The sequence below is a fragment of the Saccostrea cucullata genome, unplaced genomic scaffold, assembly GCF_032062105.1.
Source record: "Saccostrea cucullata isolate Sc308-1 unplaced genomic scaffold, CSIRO_AGI_Scuc_v1 ctg7086, whole genome shotgun sequence".
Taxonomy (NCBI): domain Eukaryota; kingdom Metazoa; phylum Mollusca; class Bivalvia; order Ostreida; family Ostreidae; genus Saccostrea; species Saccostrea cuccullata.
In genome coordinates this window covers 1-16,900 of record NW_026927982.1, presented here as the reverse complement: position 1 = coordinate 16,900, position 16,900 = coordinate 1, and the positions used below count along the sequence as shown (strand labels likewise).

The 16,900-nt window shown below is 34.3% G+C and overlaps 1 protein-coding gene across 1 annotated transcript; it reads left to right on the top strand.

Moving 5' to 3' along the window:
- Window positions 1–3,473: 3,473 nt before the first annotated feature.
- On the top strand, window positions 3,474–5,942 carry LOC134276072 (uncharacterized). The gene has a single exon (XM_062758353.1). The coding sequence runs from the start codon at window positions 3,644–3,646 to the stop codon at window positions 5,030–5,032; it is 1,389 nt and encodes a 462-aa protein (XP_062614337.1). The 5' UTR covers window positions 3,474–3,643; the 3' UTR covers window positions 5,033–5,942.
- The last annotated feature ends 10,958 nt before the right edge of the window (window positions 5,943–16,900 follow it).

Here is a 16,900-nt window from a genome sequence, read left to right as displayed (position 1 = left end):
GGCAATTCTATGAGAATATTGAGAATATGTATTAAACTATTAATCTAGCATATATAGCATATACAGATAGTATTAAAGGCTTTTACCATTTAACTGTACTACAAAACTAGTATAACCTTATTGTATATATTTGTTTGTCAATTTTGAGGACAAATGGCCAACCAGTGAAGAGCAAATGAGTTGTCATGATGGAGAGCCAATAAGATACAAACCAACGTTGGCCCAAAAATGATGTTTTCCTGATATTGAAAGAATAAGTGGCCCAACAATGGCTCAATGATATCCGTTCGTTGGTCCAACAAGTTGGTTTGATTAAGGGCCGATGAGCAAAATACCGATGGCCCAACATTAATTGCTTACAATGGCCCAACTGTACAAAAATGACGTTTGCCCAACATTGAAAAAATACATTGGCCCAACAGTGGCCCAATATTAACTGTTACATTGGCCCAACAATAAGCCAATAAGTTGGTTTGATTAAGGGCCGATGAGCAAAATACCGTTGGCCCAACATTAGTTGCTTACAATGGCCCAATTGTTCAAAAATGACGTTTGCCCAATACTGAAATAATACAATGGCCCAACAGTGGCCCAATTTTAACTGTTACATTGGCCCAACAATAAGCCAACAAGTTGGTTTGATTAAGGGCCAATGAGCAAATTACCGATGGCCCAATGTTGAATTCAAACAGTGGCCCAACATAAGGAGCGTTGTTGGCCCAACAAAGGTCCAATAACATCCTGCTATCTGGGCAATACGTGGAGCATACCCATGTGTTTCTAACCGAAATTCAGTTGAAGACATTTTCTAGGTGTAGTGAATTTTCATGTAGGTTTGTTAATATTTTCTACAATGATATGCCTACTTATGACTGATTGTAGTCTCAAAGCAAAATTGTTAAATTTTATCTCCGATTAGCCTTTATTTTTGTCATTTTAAAAATCGGGCTATTTTGATACATGTAACGCATAATGGCTGGGACTTGACACCTGTTCTAGAATTATCTGTCATGGGAAAAAAAGATCTGATGGTTAACGAGTTGCACAGCTATGTAGTACGCAGATTTTTTTTATTGTCGGACACCCTCTCCCCCACATTAAAATCTGTTGCTACAGGCCTCTATCAAACGATATTTGGATTGTTGCAATATCAAATTATTTTTGGAGTCTTGATGCACAAAACTAATACCGGTGAAAACGTGTTCTATCTTTTAAAAGCTAGAACTAGTTGTTGAATGACGTTTTTTTATTCAAGGTGTAAAGTAACATGAATCTATATATACTGAAAGTTTTTCCTACTTTTTAAAATGATTGTGCCATAGAATCAATGTTTAGTTAGTACATAAAAGTATATGTATAAGAGAGAAATTTGTACTTAGATTGGAAGCTTATAAAAGCTTAAAAAGTTCTAGTTTGCCTAAAAAAATCATATTTATTTGATATATTAAAGAATTTTATATTATTTACATTTATCATACTGATATTTGAAAAGTTCTTCAAGTCTTTGAATGTGTAAAACTTATAACTAAATTCATTGTTCTCTAATAATATTGAGAGGCTGAAAAGAAATTTTCATACGCCACCATTCAACCAAAAATATAGTATATGCTAGTTTTCAAACGCGACTCGTGAACGATTTCTATTTAAAGTTGTACAATTGGGATGAGGAAAGAAAAAATTGGTCTTACACCTAAAATATAATATGAAATACGAGGGTTGTCCCCAAAAGTCGTAGACAATGTTAATAACTTTTTAAACACGCAACCAATACTAACCAAATTTTGCATAGACATAACACATTGAATGTTCTTTAAATTTGTGAATTCTTAAATATATATCTTTCATATTTATTATATTGGGACGATTTATATGAAGGCCGATATGGTCTGTCAGCGCAAGACAAAAATTCGGAATAATTTACGCATAAAAGTTGTACATTTGTTTTTATTTCTATGGTACCATGTAAAAGATCAAAATAAAATTTAAATAACTGAAACCAGAATAAAAATCTAAATAATATTTCAAAGTTTCGTATAAATGGCATTAGAAATAGACGACTGGTGGCATGATTTTCAAAGTTTTGTTCGAATTGAGAGTGATGAAAATGACGTCGTCGAACGCGTACCCGGCGCACGGAAATGTAATAAATTGTGTTTGGTATATTTTATATTCATCAGAGACGGGGGAAAAGATACAGAAAGGACATTACACACTATATTTTAATTTAAAAGTTGTTTTTTAATAGAATAAGTATGAGATTCAAAGATAGTTTTTCCTCTATATCGAAAAAATAGTTATTGCATGTAAAGTAGAGTACTAATTGTTTAACGCAGACATTGGGGAACGTTCTGGGCCATGGACGTCGTCAAACAAGGTGTATTCTCTGCTGCCTAAAATGTATGGTGATCCTTCAACTAATTTAATTTTGACTAAAATTTAAATTTGCTCAAGAAAACGGACAGTAATGAATTTTAAGTATTCCCTTAGTCAAGAGTGGTTTATCAAGTGTATAAAAAATATTCATTTAGATGTTAAAAGCCTGATGTGAAGCAGAAAAAGGGAGTATGACGTTATGAGAGTTGCTTTCGTGCGCCGATGTACACTTACATTGTTTCTTTATTTTATCATAGTTTTCTTATTAAATGTGATATCGTCATGAAAATTGAAATAAATGATCATAAAATGTTACTCTTTGCTATGACAAAAAAGGAATTTGATTTAACAAAGAGAAAATAAACTATGTCCCCTGTCTACGACTTTTTGGGAAAACCCTCGTATCTCTTACACCTAAATATATAAGATATATTAGATATATAAGCAAATATACTTTGAATATTTCAGCAAGTCAGAAACCAGACAACCTACCTTAAGCAGGTGCCGACTGGGGTTTCCAATGTGCAAAACATGTACTTTGTTTACCCCCCCCCCCCTACGGCCATGATAGAGGGTAAATGCATGAGCATGTCATAGTTTCCATTTCTCTTCCAAAATTAGGACGTTGATTCTTGACAGGAGGGATTTTATTCTTTACTCTGGTATGTTAACAACCTTAAGTCAGAATGTATTAGAAGAATTACACGCTTAGTTTGGACTTTCAGTAAGGCGTGGCATTCTCGACGTTACCTAATTAGCTTCTGAAATTTACACAGCTTCCCTTCACTGTTGAAATATACATATGATAGAAATGCGGCCGAATGTCAACTGGTGTAGTAAATCGCCAATTAAAAGTTCTCTCACAGCACAGAGGTGGGGCATAAGTCGTCTGATCGTTATCAACAACAATTTTAAGTTCCTATGTTATTAATTTCGTAACCAATGAGAATCTACTAGTATTCGCCATTACGTAGCGCCGAGAAAGTCACGCCCTACTGAAAGTCCAAAGATAGGTTAAAATACTCCTATTTTCAAACAAATAAAGGGTAATCATGTGATCAAATCATCAATTCTATTAAACCCAACCAATCCAATTTTACATCCCCCAAAAAAGTTTTTTGATTTGGTATGGCCGCATGACAAATAGTACCGCTTTCAGCATGTTCAGATTAAAATTATGATACGATATCAACCGCTTAAGGAAATGTTCGTTTAATATATTTCAATTGATATATGATGAATTTTTCATGCTAGCTGTGCACTAATAAAAATGTTACCCAAGAGATCACAACGCAAGACAGGCAATGCAATCCCCTTCTTACTTGCCTCAACTTTGATGGGAGTTTTCTTCCCTCCTATTTTATCACGGGAAGACGCTGTGATAAGCACATCAACCAAGGTCGTTGGAATTGTGATTATCCTCTATACAGCATTGTCTATATTCTGCAGAAGAGAAGAATGGATAACACACGACATCCCCTTGTCTGGGGTGACGAAAACAAAGATCGGAGTTCTATGGATTCTTGGAGTTTTTAAATGTTTCTTTGGATTTATTCATAGGGAGATTAATTGGAGATGTGCGAAGAATGATGAATACCAAATAGTAAGAGACATCGGGAAATTTGTTTCAGTCGTATTTACAATTCTGCAATCGGTCATTATTTTGTACTTTCATAAGCATTCATTTATAAACAGTAAAAAAATAAGAGTTGTCATAACCTCGATGGTCGTTACAAATTTGACTGTCTGGCTTACAGGGCTTGTATATTGTGTTACAGAAAAAACAAGTTTAGATAATTCAACCTATATAGAAGAAGTGCATAACTGTACCTATGTTAAAGAAAATAATTTAGAAACATTGATTCGATACACAGATATCTTCAGACTACCTTTTGTTATGGAATTCAGTGTCCTTGCTACGGTACTGCTTATAAGTACACCGATAACAAATGAAACGGAAACTTTCTCTGTGTCTTATTCATCAGATTTTAATCGGTACAAGGAACTTAAAGTAGAAGAAAATATTTCACTTACAAGGCTACAGAAACTGTCCTTATCACTTGCAGCTTTTTTTCTATGTAGCCCATTTTACATTTTTGATGGTGTATTTTTTATGTATGGCTATACATTCGAAAGCAGATTACCTATTTGGGATTATTGTCATATGGTAACAAAAATGGTGTCATTTCTGCTAGTTCTAAAAATTTTCTATACATTGCAAAAGGAAGCTGTTATCAAGACTACTAACTATCACCCTAGTTTCAGCGATGTGTCTTTGCTTGCAAGCTGCTTTGGTATCACTGCAACATCAGTTGTTATTGTTTTCATTCCAGAAGAGCAGAGTTTTTTATCCTCATTTCTTTGCATACTTAATATTTTCCACATCTTTTACCAAACAATATTAATGTTCTTCCTGAAAGCGGTTAATTTTCCGAGACGGAATTCAAAACGCCTGACTAGTTTAAAAATGTACCTTGCTATTCTCATCTGTTACAACATCACTCTCTGGTTATGGGATTTCCTCGTTTACCTGGCGCTTATAGAAAGCTTTACATCGAATTATTTCTATACAAGTATTTATTATGTGTTTTATCCCCTCCAATCGTTTTACAGATTCCAATGTGCAATGAAAATGATAAATGTTTACTTGAAATTGTGACACGCTTGAGCAAGATTTACTTAAAGCGACACTGTGACGCACAAAGGGGAAAATTAAAAATGTAGAATTTTTGCATGACCCTTGTTAATTTTGTTTAATTCCTAAAAGTATTAGGTTTCAGAAAATTATAGGTTTCATAACCTAAAAATTCTATTTTTAGAGAGAAAAATAAAAGTAAAAATACTTTTAGTATGCCCCAGACCGAAAATATTGCTCAATACTTCTTCCACCCCAATGTACGCGTGCGCAGAAAAGTTGAATAAATTTCCATAGTTACCATGGTCTCATGTACCCAGGAATGAATGTAAGTAGACCAAAAATTTAGAGGCAATCTTTTTAAAACGTTGTTAGAACATATTTATCACTTTTGCATGTTCCAGCTGAATGTTGTTTAAAAGTTTGAGCGTGACCTTGACAAACACATAAACAGCGAAACGGTAGATACAACCTTTGTTTTTCCGGCACTTATATCGTGCAGTTTTTTCTTGCAGTTTAATTGTCATATCTTAGCTATATACTCATAATTTTCATAAGTCTTTCTCTGTATGCTACAGATATCTTAAAAGAAAGACCTGATTTTGACTCATTGTGTCCTTTTAACTAAACAGTATTTAAGCTCAAGACAAATCGGGAGCAGTAGAAACACAGACGTTTAAAAATATCAGTAGATTAGTAACTGACCTCTGGAAACATCAGTAGATGTGGGACCAGGTACCATTGAGGTTTAAGCATCTCCTGTCGACCGATCAAACACTTCTTGTCATAAATCAACAGAATTGGCAAAAAATAATTATTACAAATTAAAGATCATGAGGTGAATCAAAAACTCAAATAAGACTTTCATATGCAAACAACCACTCACTGAAACCTGATTCTTCTATATAAAGTGCATAATTATGTCTGATTTGATTTTTTCTATCTCTTCTCCTTCTAGAATAGAAACAATACTTAGAAAGTGAATGAATTTTAATTGAAAATATTGAACAGCCTATGTTTTCTTGAGCTTGACGGAAATAAATAGATTTTCATTGAATTTCGTATTGTTTCAATTTTTTTTACTCAATGTCCTAAGCTGTGACGTCATGTTTTGAGATCTTGTTGTAGGCCATGATTATGAATTTGCGGTCGGATGGATTGAAGACTCAGAATCTGGCTTCGTTTCCTTTGTGCTTCGTGCTCCATTTTCTTTCAGAGTCATGTCAATTTACGGAAGTGTGGATTTTTTACGAAGCAAAATATGAATAATTCCTTTAAGATAGAGCTAGGGTTAGTACGAGAACAAAAATCTGATCTGTTTTTAAAGGGTTTTGGTCTCAGTTCCGCTGTCAAATCATACTAATTATTTTTATAAAATTATAGGATTACCTAATCCAAAAATGTTCATTCAGACATCTTTAATCGAAATTTTAATATTTTGAAGAAAATAGTTTTTTCGCCATAGGTGTCCAAGTGAAAGATCACGGTTACTCCTTTTTAAATTGACCAAGCAAGTAATTCGACTCAAAAGATATATTAAAATTCCTTATGTTAAATGTATGGGACAAGCTGAATTTAAACTGAACTTATTAAGTAGATAAAAAGTAGGTAACAACTGTTCCGTCATAATGCGCTCGATACTTTGATTTGAAGGTTGTGGGTCCTTCGGACGAGATCTTAAAAACCGAGGCCCTGTGTCACTGCCCTATGTGCCGAGTAAAAGTCAAAATTTGAAGCTCTTCACCAGTATGGAGTTTCTATATGAGTAAAATATTCTAGAATGTGACGTAAAACAACATACACTCAATCAATCATTGTTAATGGCATCTCAAAAATGTTTTACGCTATTTGAAACGAGAACATTACCCCTTTTCTCCTCCAAAGTCTATAAGCTCAATTGAAATGCAAATAAAATCCCATATGGGCAATAATAAGCACATTCTCTAAAAAGATCCCCCTATAAGGCATATGTCTTTTGGATCAAAATCAAACGATATCTTTTAAAAATGATTTTAATTTAAGATAAACTGTTCTTATATAATTGATCAATCTAATTTCAAAATAGAAACGCGCATATTACATATCTTATAATTAGATTTATTGCTCAACATGGTGTCTTACATAGTACATGTATTTCCACAGACGTGGATTGAACTTGTTGAAGATAAGTAATTGTACTAATATATTGTCGTAATCTAAATATTCAGATTTTAGTATAAAAGGGTTAATTCTTTTGGCAATTTGCTTCTCGGAAGTTATTTGGTACGCACTGTATTGAAAACGAAATCTAAAAATTATATGTATCCTACTGTACAATAGCCCTCACGGGGGGAATCCCAATGGAGGTCAGCTGACCATCTGGGAGTAAACGGACAAACTTTGGACCCTGAGAGACCTTGACCTTGATGGTCATTTATCCCTGGCTGAGTTAGAGCCGGTGTAACGACGAAAAGTGACCTCCGTAGAATATTGACTGGAGTTCTTTTTTCTACCTAGAAATTTCACCCCCTGGTCAATATTCTACGTAGAAGAAATGACACGCTTTTCTGTAGAAATGAAGGCCTTGGTGTCGTTTTTCCTTCGTGTGCATTATAGAAAAAATGACCCCGTAGAGTAATGACCCCTTGTCATTTTTTGATGCAAGAACATTCATTTTGGTAGGAATATTCTTGTTAGGCGCATGTATACGGGTAATATAAAGCAGCATTATGCTTTTAAGTGTAAATATCTGAAAGCTTTTAAGCTTAAATAACAAAATCAAAGCTATACAATACCTCACATTAATAATACAGACCGTTTTATCCCAATTAAAGGAAAACAATATCTATTAAAATGTTCTATGGCTATAAGAGCAAAGATAGACGCATTCATAGAATCGTTTATTACATTTTGTACAGTAAGTTTCCACAGTTGTCATTTTAATCTTAAAAAAGGTCATTTTCTAGCTGTTGTCAAAATAAGTTTAAAAAGTTTCCATAGTTGATTAATTATAAATCTCTTTGATTTTACCCTGGATAGATAATTTGCAAAAATCAAAACAAAGTTTTATTTTTCAAAGGTTTATTTGATCCCTACTTTTAAAAATGGCGCGAAAAAGGGCACTAGCTTTGGTTTTTCTATGAATGAAGTTTCAAACTTCTCATAAAAATATATATAGGAATGATTTATTTTATAAAAATAAGTACAAAAAGTACGAAAAATGTAAAATGTCTTTTGTCCTTTGCTAGTGTCAACAAAACCTTAATTGGGGTTGTAGCATTAAACATGATTAAATAATACAAGAGGCCCGTGGGCCTTATAGGTCACCTGAGATTCATGCAACAACTTTGCTGTGATTGAATTTGGTTTGTTTTAAGCTAGATGCTATGACACTCACAATTTTGAAAAAGGCACCATTTCTCATCATAACCGTACACTTAGCGATTACTTAGTATGGTTTCTTGCCCATAGGCAGGGTAGGGAACAAAAAATGGATTTCAACTAATCAGTAATATTCAGCAATGATCAGATGTACCCCTACCACACATGAACCCCTGACCCTAGGTCCACACATTGAATAATTTTTGAAAAGGCACTCTTGTTTATCAAAAATATTTGATTAATAACAAGGAGCAGATTTCAAACAAATCATTTTTAGACTATAGGTAGAGTCCCCCCGTCTCTGGTACCCCTGTCCCTGGTTCCTTGAAATTCACAATTCTGGAAGAAGGACCCTTTCTCAACGTAACTATATAGGTAGTTCATCTGCTTTATACCCAGGAGCAGAGAAGATTTTTTTTAAGATTTAAGAAGGATATGGAAATAACGAACAGTATTCAATCTCAACGTCCATTAAACAAATATACAAAATAAGAGCAGAGCAAACACGGACCTCCGAAACATCAGAGGTGGGATCAGGTGCCATGGAGGAGTGAGCATCCCCTGCCGACCGGTCACACCCGCCGTGTGCTCGTTGTCATAATCAGGAAATAACGGAAAAAATCCGTGGTCAATTCAGTGTATGAATAATGGACTAACAATTGGTATGAAAAACGTCTGTCAGCATTTCATTCAATGATAAATTGTATTTGCTGACAAGGTCATTGTATCGACCATAGAATTTACGAAATGATGACTTTAAACGAGACTGTTGATATTCTTGTTTCATCAACTTGCTTGTCAATAATTTACCTCGTTCAAGAAATTGTTCATACGTAGAACATGCTCTTGCGTATCGAATCAACTGAGATATAAATACTCCGTATGCAGGTGATGAAGGTATATTGCTGCATAAGTAAGGGAAGTTGACGATAGAAAAGTTAAAGTCATCACGTTTATCATATAGCTTGGTTGTTAGATTACCATTTGTGTCTTTTTCAAGTAAAATATCCAAGTATGAAGCAGAAGCGTCGGACTCTGTGGTATCTTTTATCTCAAGCTCACCAGGATATATCGTGTCGACGTAGGAATGGAAATTATCATTATTAATTGACAATACGTCGTCGATATATCTAAATGTTGAGTTGAAGGCCACAGCAAGTGTTTTTTTCTTTTCACGCAAAAGATTTTGCATAAATTCTGCTTCATATGAATATAAAAATAAGTCTGCTAATCTAAGGTATTTTCACTATATAATAAATAGAGTCACGCCCTAACACCAGAACCCCTAACCCTGGGGCCATAAAATTCACAATTTTGGTAGAGGCACTCTTGCTCATCATTACTATGTACCTAGTTTATTTAATACCCAGGAGCAGTGAAGAAGATTTTCAAAGAAATAATGCACTTTCACTATATAATCAATTTAGCCCTGCCCTAGCACTAGAACCCCTAATCCCAGGGCCATGAATTTCAAAATTTTGGTAGAGGACTCAATGCTCATTACAATCATGCAAACAGTTTGACTGCTTGATGTACAGGAGTACAGAAGATTTTTAAAGATTGTATTAATTTTTTTTTAGTTTTTTAGTTTTTTTAGTTTTGACCCCATCCCTCAGGTCCCAGCAGGGGGGGGGGGGGGGGGGGGGCGACAGGGATCATAAAATTCAAATTTTTGTTCCCCTTCACCCATAGATGCTTTATGCCAAATTTTGTTGAAATTTGGTGAGTGTTTGCAGAGAAGAAGCTAAACCAGACAAGAAGCCTACCTGAAGTAGGTGCCGACTGGGGTTTCCATTGCGCAATATATGCACTTAGTTTACCCACCCCACCCCACCGCTTCCTACGGCTATGATATAGGATAAATACATGAGCATGTCATAGTTTATAATTGTCTTCCAAAATAACTTGATTCTTGACAGGAGGGATTTTATTCTTTACTTTGGCGTGTTTTAGAAAAAATTAGTTAAAATTGCTTTCATATATAAGATGTTAACTACCTTAAGTCAGAATGTATTATTTTCAAACATATTTAGGGTAGTCATGTGATCAAATCATCAATTCTATAAAACCCAACTAATCCGTTTTTACCTTTCATTGAATTTCAAAAAATTAACTTTTTGACCTTGACCTTGGAGATTTACGTACCTATAACCTTGGCTATAACTTTTGAACAATAAATACTAGGGCTTTCATACTTCACATATATAATTCTGATAAAAAGACCTTTCATTGGATACAAAGAACCTTGACCCTTTGACCTTGACCTTGGAGTTTGACCTACTTTGAAAATACAACATTGACCGTACTTTTTTAAGGGTTCGGACTAGGGCATTCATACTTCACAAATTTAATCCTTGTGACAAGACCTTTCATTGGATATCAAGAACCTTTACCCTTTGACTTTGAACTTGGAGTTTGACCTACTTTTTACACACTTTAACCTTGACCATAACTTTTGAACAGTAGGGGCTAGACCTTTCATATTTTACATGTGTAATCTTTGTGACAAGACCTTTCATTGGATATCAAGAATCTTGACCCTTTGACCTTGACCTTATAGCTTGACCTATATTTTACAAACTTTAACCTTGACCATAACTTTTGAACGGTAAGGGCCAGCGCTTTCATACTTTCTATACGTAATCTTTGAGACAAGGCCTTTCTTTAGAACCCAACAACCTTGACTCTTTGACCTTAACCCAGAGTTTGCCCTATATTATAAATGTTAACCTTGGTCATAACCCTGGAACAGGTGTAGCTAGCGTTTTATATTTCGCATTTCTGGAACAGGTATAGCTAGCGTTTTATATTTCGCATTTCTTCTGAAAAGGCCTTACTTTGGTACCAACATATTTGATCTGCATTTGAGAAAGCTTAACCTTCGATATGTTGCCATACGGGGCATCAGTTTTCACAAACACACATTTTCATGCTAGCTGTGCACAAATTTGAAATGTTTCCAAAGAGATCACAACGCAATACGGCGATGCGATCCCCTTCTTACTTGCCTCAACTTTAATGGGAGTTTTCTTCCCTCCTATTTTTTCACGGGAAGACACTGTGATAAGCACATCAACCAAGGTCGTTGAAATTGTGATTAATCTCTATACAGCATTGTCTATATTCTGCAGAAGAGAGAAATGGATAACACACGACGTCCCCTTGTCTGGGGTGAAGAAAACCAAGATCGGAGTTCTTTGGTTTCTTGGGGTATTTAGATGTGTCTTTGGATTTATTCATAGGGAGATTAATTGGAGATGTGCGAAGAATGATGAATACCAAATTGTAAGAAACATCGGGAAATTTGTTTCAGTCGTATTTACAGTTCTGCAATCGGTCATTATTTTGTACTTCCATAAGGATTCCTTTATTAACAGTACAAAAATTAGAGTAATCATAATCTCGATGATCGTTACAAATTTGACTGTTTGGCTTACAGGGCTTGTATATTGTGTTACAGAAAAACAAGTTCAGATAATTCATCTTATATCGAAGAAGTGCACAACTGCACCTATGTTAAAAAAAATAATTTAGAAACATTGATTCGATACACAGAAATATTCCGACTACCTTTTGTTATGGAATTCAGTGTTCTAGCTACGGTACTCGGTATAAGTACAACAATACATGTAACAAGTGATACTAAAACTTTCTCCGTGTTTTATTCATAAATTATAATCGATACGAGGAACTTAAAGGTGAAGAGAGCATATCCCTTACAAGGCGACAAAAACTGTTCTTATCAACCGCAGTTATTTTTCTATGTGGTCCATTTTACATTTTTGCTGTTGTATTTTTGATTGATGGCTCTACATTCAACCGCATATTCCCTACAAGTCTATTTTGTCTTATGGTAACGAAAATAATGTCATTTCTGCTAATTCTCAAGTTTTCTATGCATTGCAAAAGGAAGCTGGTATCAAGACTACTAACTATTACCCTAATATCAGTGATGTATCTTTGCTTGTAAGCTGCTTTGGTATCACTGCAACATCAGTTGTAATTTTGTTCACTCCAGAAGAGCAGAGTTTTTAATCATCATTTCACTGTACATTCAACATTTTCCACATATTTTACCAAACAATATTAATTTTCTTTTTGAAAGTGGTTAACATTCCGAGAAAGAATTCAAAACGCCTGACTAGTTTAAAAATATACCTTGCTATTCTCGTCAGTTTCAACATCACTTACTGGTATAAGGATTTTCTCGTTTTCTTGGCGCTTATAGAACGCTCTACATCGAATTATTTTTATTTAAGTCTTTTTTATGTGTTTTATCCCTTCCAATCGTTTTACAGATTCCAAAATGCAATAAAATTGATAAATGTTTACTTGAAATTGTGATACACTTCAACAAGGAATTCAAGCTGAAAAGTCTATCGAAATACTAGTAATATGAATTGGGAGCAGAAGGAACACAGACCTCTGAAAACATCAGTAGACATGGGATCAGGCATAATTGAGGAGAAAGCATCCCCTTACACACTTCTTGGCATAAATCAAGAGAGTGAGTCCCTCCCCCCAGAAAATGACGGATTAAAGAACAATAGGTGAATCAAAATCTAAAATACGACTTTAAATGCAAACAACTACTCAATGAATCCTAATGCTTTTATATAAAGAACATATGTTTTGATTTGATTTTTCTAATCATTTTCCCTTTCTAGAATAGGTAAAGTTCTTAAGTAGTGAGTTTTAATTCATTATTAAATTTAATTTTTGAAAATACTGCACATTCCAAGTTTTCTGGAGCATGAACTGACGGAAATAATAATTTTTTTAAAATATCGATTTGTTTCAATTCCTTATTACGCATTGTCCGAGGCTCTGACGTCAAGTTTTGTTGAGATCTTGTTGCAGGACGTACTGTTTCGGTTCGGGTGGATTGAAAACTCAGAATTTAGCTCTGCTTCCTCTGTGCTTCATCCTCCATTTTCTTTCATAGTCATGTCAATTTACGGAAGTATGGATTTTTATTAATCATAATACGAATAATTCCTTTAAGATAGAGCTAGGGCAAGTACGACAACAAAAATCCTGATCTGTGTTTCAATTAAATTTTTTCTCTCAGTTCCGCTGTTAACTTATACTAATTATTTTTTATAGAAATGGTTGGATTTCCTTATTCAAAATAACAAAATTTAGACTTCTTTCATTGCAGACCTTAAAAACCGAAGCCACGTGTCACTACAGGCGTTGGCACGTTAAAGACCCTCACTGTTCACCGCCCTAAGTGAAGAGTAAAGGTCATTTGAGACCTTTCATCGGCATATGTTAAAAGTCTCTATATGAGTGAAATATTCTCGAATGGGACATTAAACAAAACTCAATCAACAATCAATCAATCGCCATAGGTGTCCAAAGAAAAGATCACGGGTCTTCTCTATAAGTTATTACTTTTCATTTGCCTAGTATTAAGTCGTTCGACTCTAGAGATACATTTAAATTCCTTGGGATGAAAATGTATGGAACATGTCGTATTTACACTGATCTTATCAAGTCATTAAAAAAATATGCAGCAACTATTCCTTCATCATGCGCTCGGCACTTTGATGTGAATGTTTTGTTCCTTCAGATGAGACCTTAAAAACCGAGGCCTCTTGTCAAGATAAAGATCCCTCACTGCTTAATGACCCCGTAAGTGCCTAGTAAAAGTCGAAATCTGAAGCCCTCCACGGGTATATGGCGAAGTTTTTTTTTATGAGTGAAATATTCTCGAATGGGATGTATAACAACATACAATCAATCTAAAAGGTATTTCAAAAATGTTTTTACACTGTTTGATTCAGAAACATTCCAGTTTTACTCCTCCAAAGTCTTGAAAAAAGCTGCAGAACAGTAGCTGTGAGGTTTAAAAAAACAATTGAAATGCAACTATAACCTCACTTCTCCCTATTTTTCAGTGCAGTGAAAAGGGCAAAGCAAATTATAGTCTCAATGTGAGCCCCAGTAGGACTCTTATCCACAGCTATAGGGAATATTTTGTAGTGGAATTAAATAGAGAAACAGCACAATCCCACAATCCTATTTTGTCCTATTTACACAAGTATAAACGATTGACCATATAAGAACCTAGATTTTAAAGTTGTTCTTATTGTCAATGAGTGTATTCATTGTAGGTGCAAACACAGTGTGGAAATATTCTAGCGTGCAGTATTGAAGAAAAAAAAGGAATGATAATATATACTCATACTTTTATCTTTTGATAAACCAAAGGGATTAATTTAAGTTTTATATTCCCAAAGCAAAATATATCATAACCACCCCCTTCCCTGCACAGAGATAAGGTGTTAGTATCAAACATTCCATCATGCAGTCGATGAATATATATTGTTCTTTCTGATGGTTGAACATACTTTTCTCTTATACATGTATTTGAGAATGGAAGTTGTTTCTTTCAGAATGGATTGGGAGAATACACTTGACCTTTGAATTGCTTATCCTACATATATGACATTAGTTTGCCTCTATTCTCAACAACCATTATTAAGATTTTCCTATACGAGTACATGTGCTCCAATTTTGCAATTGAACTTGATCTGAAGCTGACTGAAATGAAATGATTTATTTCATGAATAAATGTATTATGTATATATGAGGTAATAATACAGAGTATTTAATTTAATTTTCATGTAAAAATTTCACCTTGAAGGGCCATTTGAAGTGGTCAATGGAACTTCGGTAAATATTTAAATCTTTAAAAATGAAGCGTTTTGCCACCCCCCCCCCACACCCCCCAAGTCTGATTAGTGTGATAGTTAAAATACTTCATGGTTTATAGTAAACATTAGATGTTAAATAATGCTGAATGTATTTGTTTTCATCTTACGCATACATTACAAGGTACCTTATTAATAGGTAATCAAAATATCCATTTTAGACAAAAATGGGTTGTAAAAGTGCTTTTTTCCAATAATGTCCAAATATATATTCCAGAAAGTACCCATGATATGTTTGGATATTGTTTCACTATAAAATGTAAAACATTTAATTCTAAATAAAGGTACAGAGAGTAAGATCTGTGCATTCACAATCTCATCAATGTATAACTAACAGTAAAAATTACTGATATCCCCGGGTTTTGTTTATTCTTAGAGCAGACCCAGTGGAATAAAAGCTGTTTCGAGCCACTCACTCATAAAAATTCAAAATGTGACTTGTACAAATACTGAGCTCAATAGAAGCACATAATAAAGTGATTAAACAACTCTTACTAATTGGCCCAAAAAAGTTTTTAATCCGATCATAATATCAGAACTATACTACAAAGCAAAAAAATGTTAGAATGAGGGTTTGTTTTGCTATTTATTGCTATTTAGTGATATCGCCTTTTTGATTTGAAATGGTGATATCATGTAATCGAAAAGGTAATATCTATGATGCGTCGTTTTGATCACAGGCGCTTGACGTTTTAAACCTTTCTTTTCATATAATTATTTTAATTCACGATGAAATATTTAAGGAATCACTGTCTAGATAGTAGAGTATGCCAGGGACATCAACGATAGTGGGAAACATGGGATAATTTATGCATAACGAGTTTCCCTGGCATACTCTTCTAACTACACTCCTTAGCTCCAGACGTATCGCTTGGCAAAATTTACATGCCCAATGATCAAAAAATCAGTGTATTTAGATTTTTTAATAAACTTCAAATTGCGATAGGATACAAACAACTTAAGGAAATGTTCGTTTCATTTCATTTTAATTGACATGTGAAGTAAATTCTTAATGCAGTACACAAATTAAAATGTCACCAAAGAGATCACAACGCAAGACGGGCAATGCAATCCTATTCTTACTTGCCTCAACATTAATTGGAATTTTCTTCCCTCTTATTTTTTCATGGGGAGAGTCTGTGATTGCAATTTTAATAAGCACATCGACCAAGGTCGTTGGAAGCGTGATTATTCTATATGCAGCACTGTCTATATTTTGCAATAGAGAGGAGTGGATAACGCACAACGTCCCCTTGTCTGGAGTGACTAAAACCAAGATCGGAGTTCTTTGGATTCTTGGGGTATTTAGATGTGTCTTTGGATTTATTCATAGGGAGATTCATTGGAGATGTGCGAAGAATGATGAATTCCAAATAGTTAGAGACATCGGGAAATTTGTTACAGTCCTGTTTACAATTCTGCAATCGGTCATTGTTTTGTACTTTCATAAGCATTCCTTTATAAATGGTGCTAAAATAAGAGTTGTCATAACTTCGTTGGTTGTTACAAATTTGACTGTCTGGCTTACAGGGCTTGTATACTGTGTTACAGAAAAAGCAAGCTCAGATAATTCAACTTATATCGAAGAAGTGTATAACTGCTCCTATGTTAAAGAAAATAATTTAGAAACAGTGATTCGGTATACAGAAATTTTCCGACTACCTTTTGTTATGGAATTCAGTGTGCTAGCTACGGTACTCGTTATAAGTACACCAATAACAAGTGATAATGAAACTTTCTTTGTGTCTTCTCCGTCAGGATTTAATCGGTTCGAGGAACTAAAAGTTGAAGAAAGTATTTTTCTTACAAGGCG

Excerpts from the sequence above, each read along its gene's own strand:
- LOC134276072 (XM_062758353.1), top strand. The coding sequence starts at position 3,644 with ATGTTACCCAAGAGATCACAACGCAAGACAGGCAATGCAATCCCCTTC.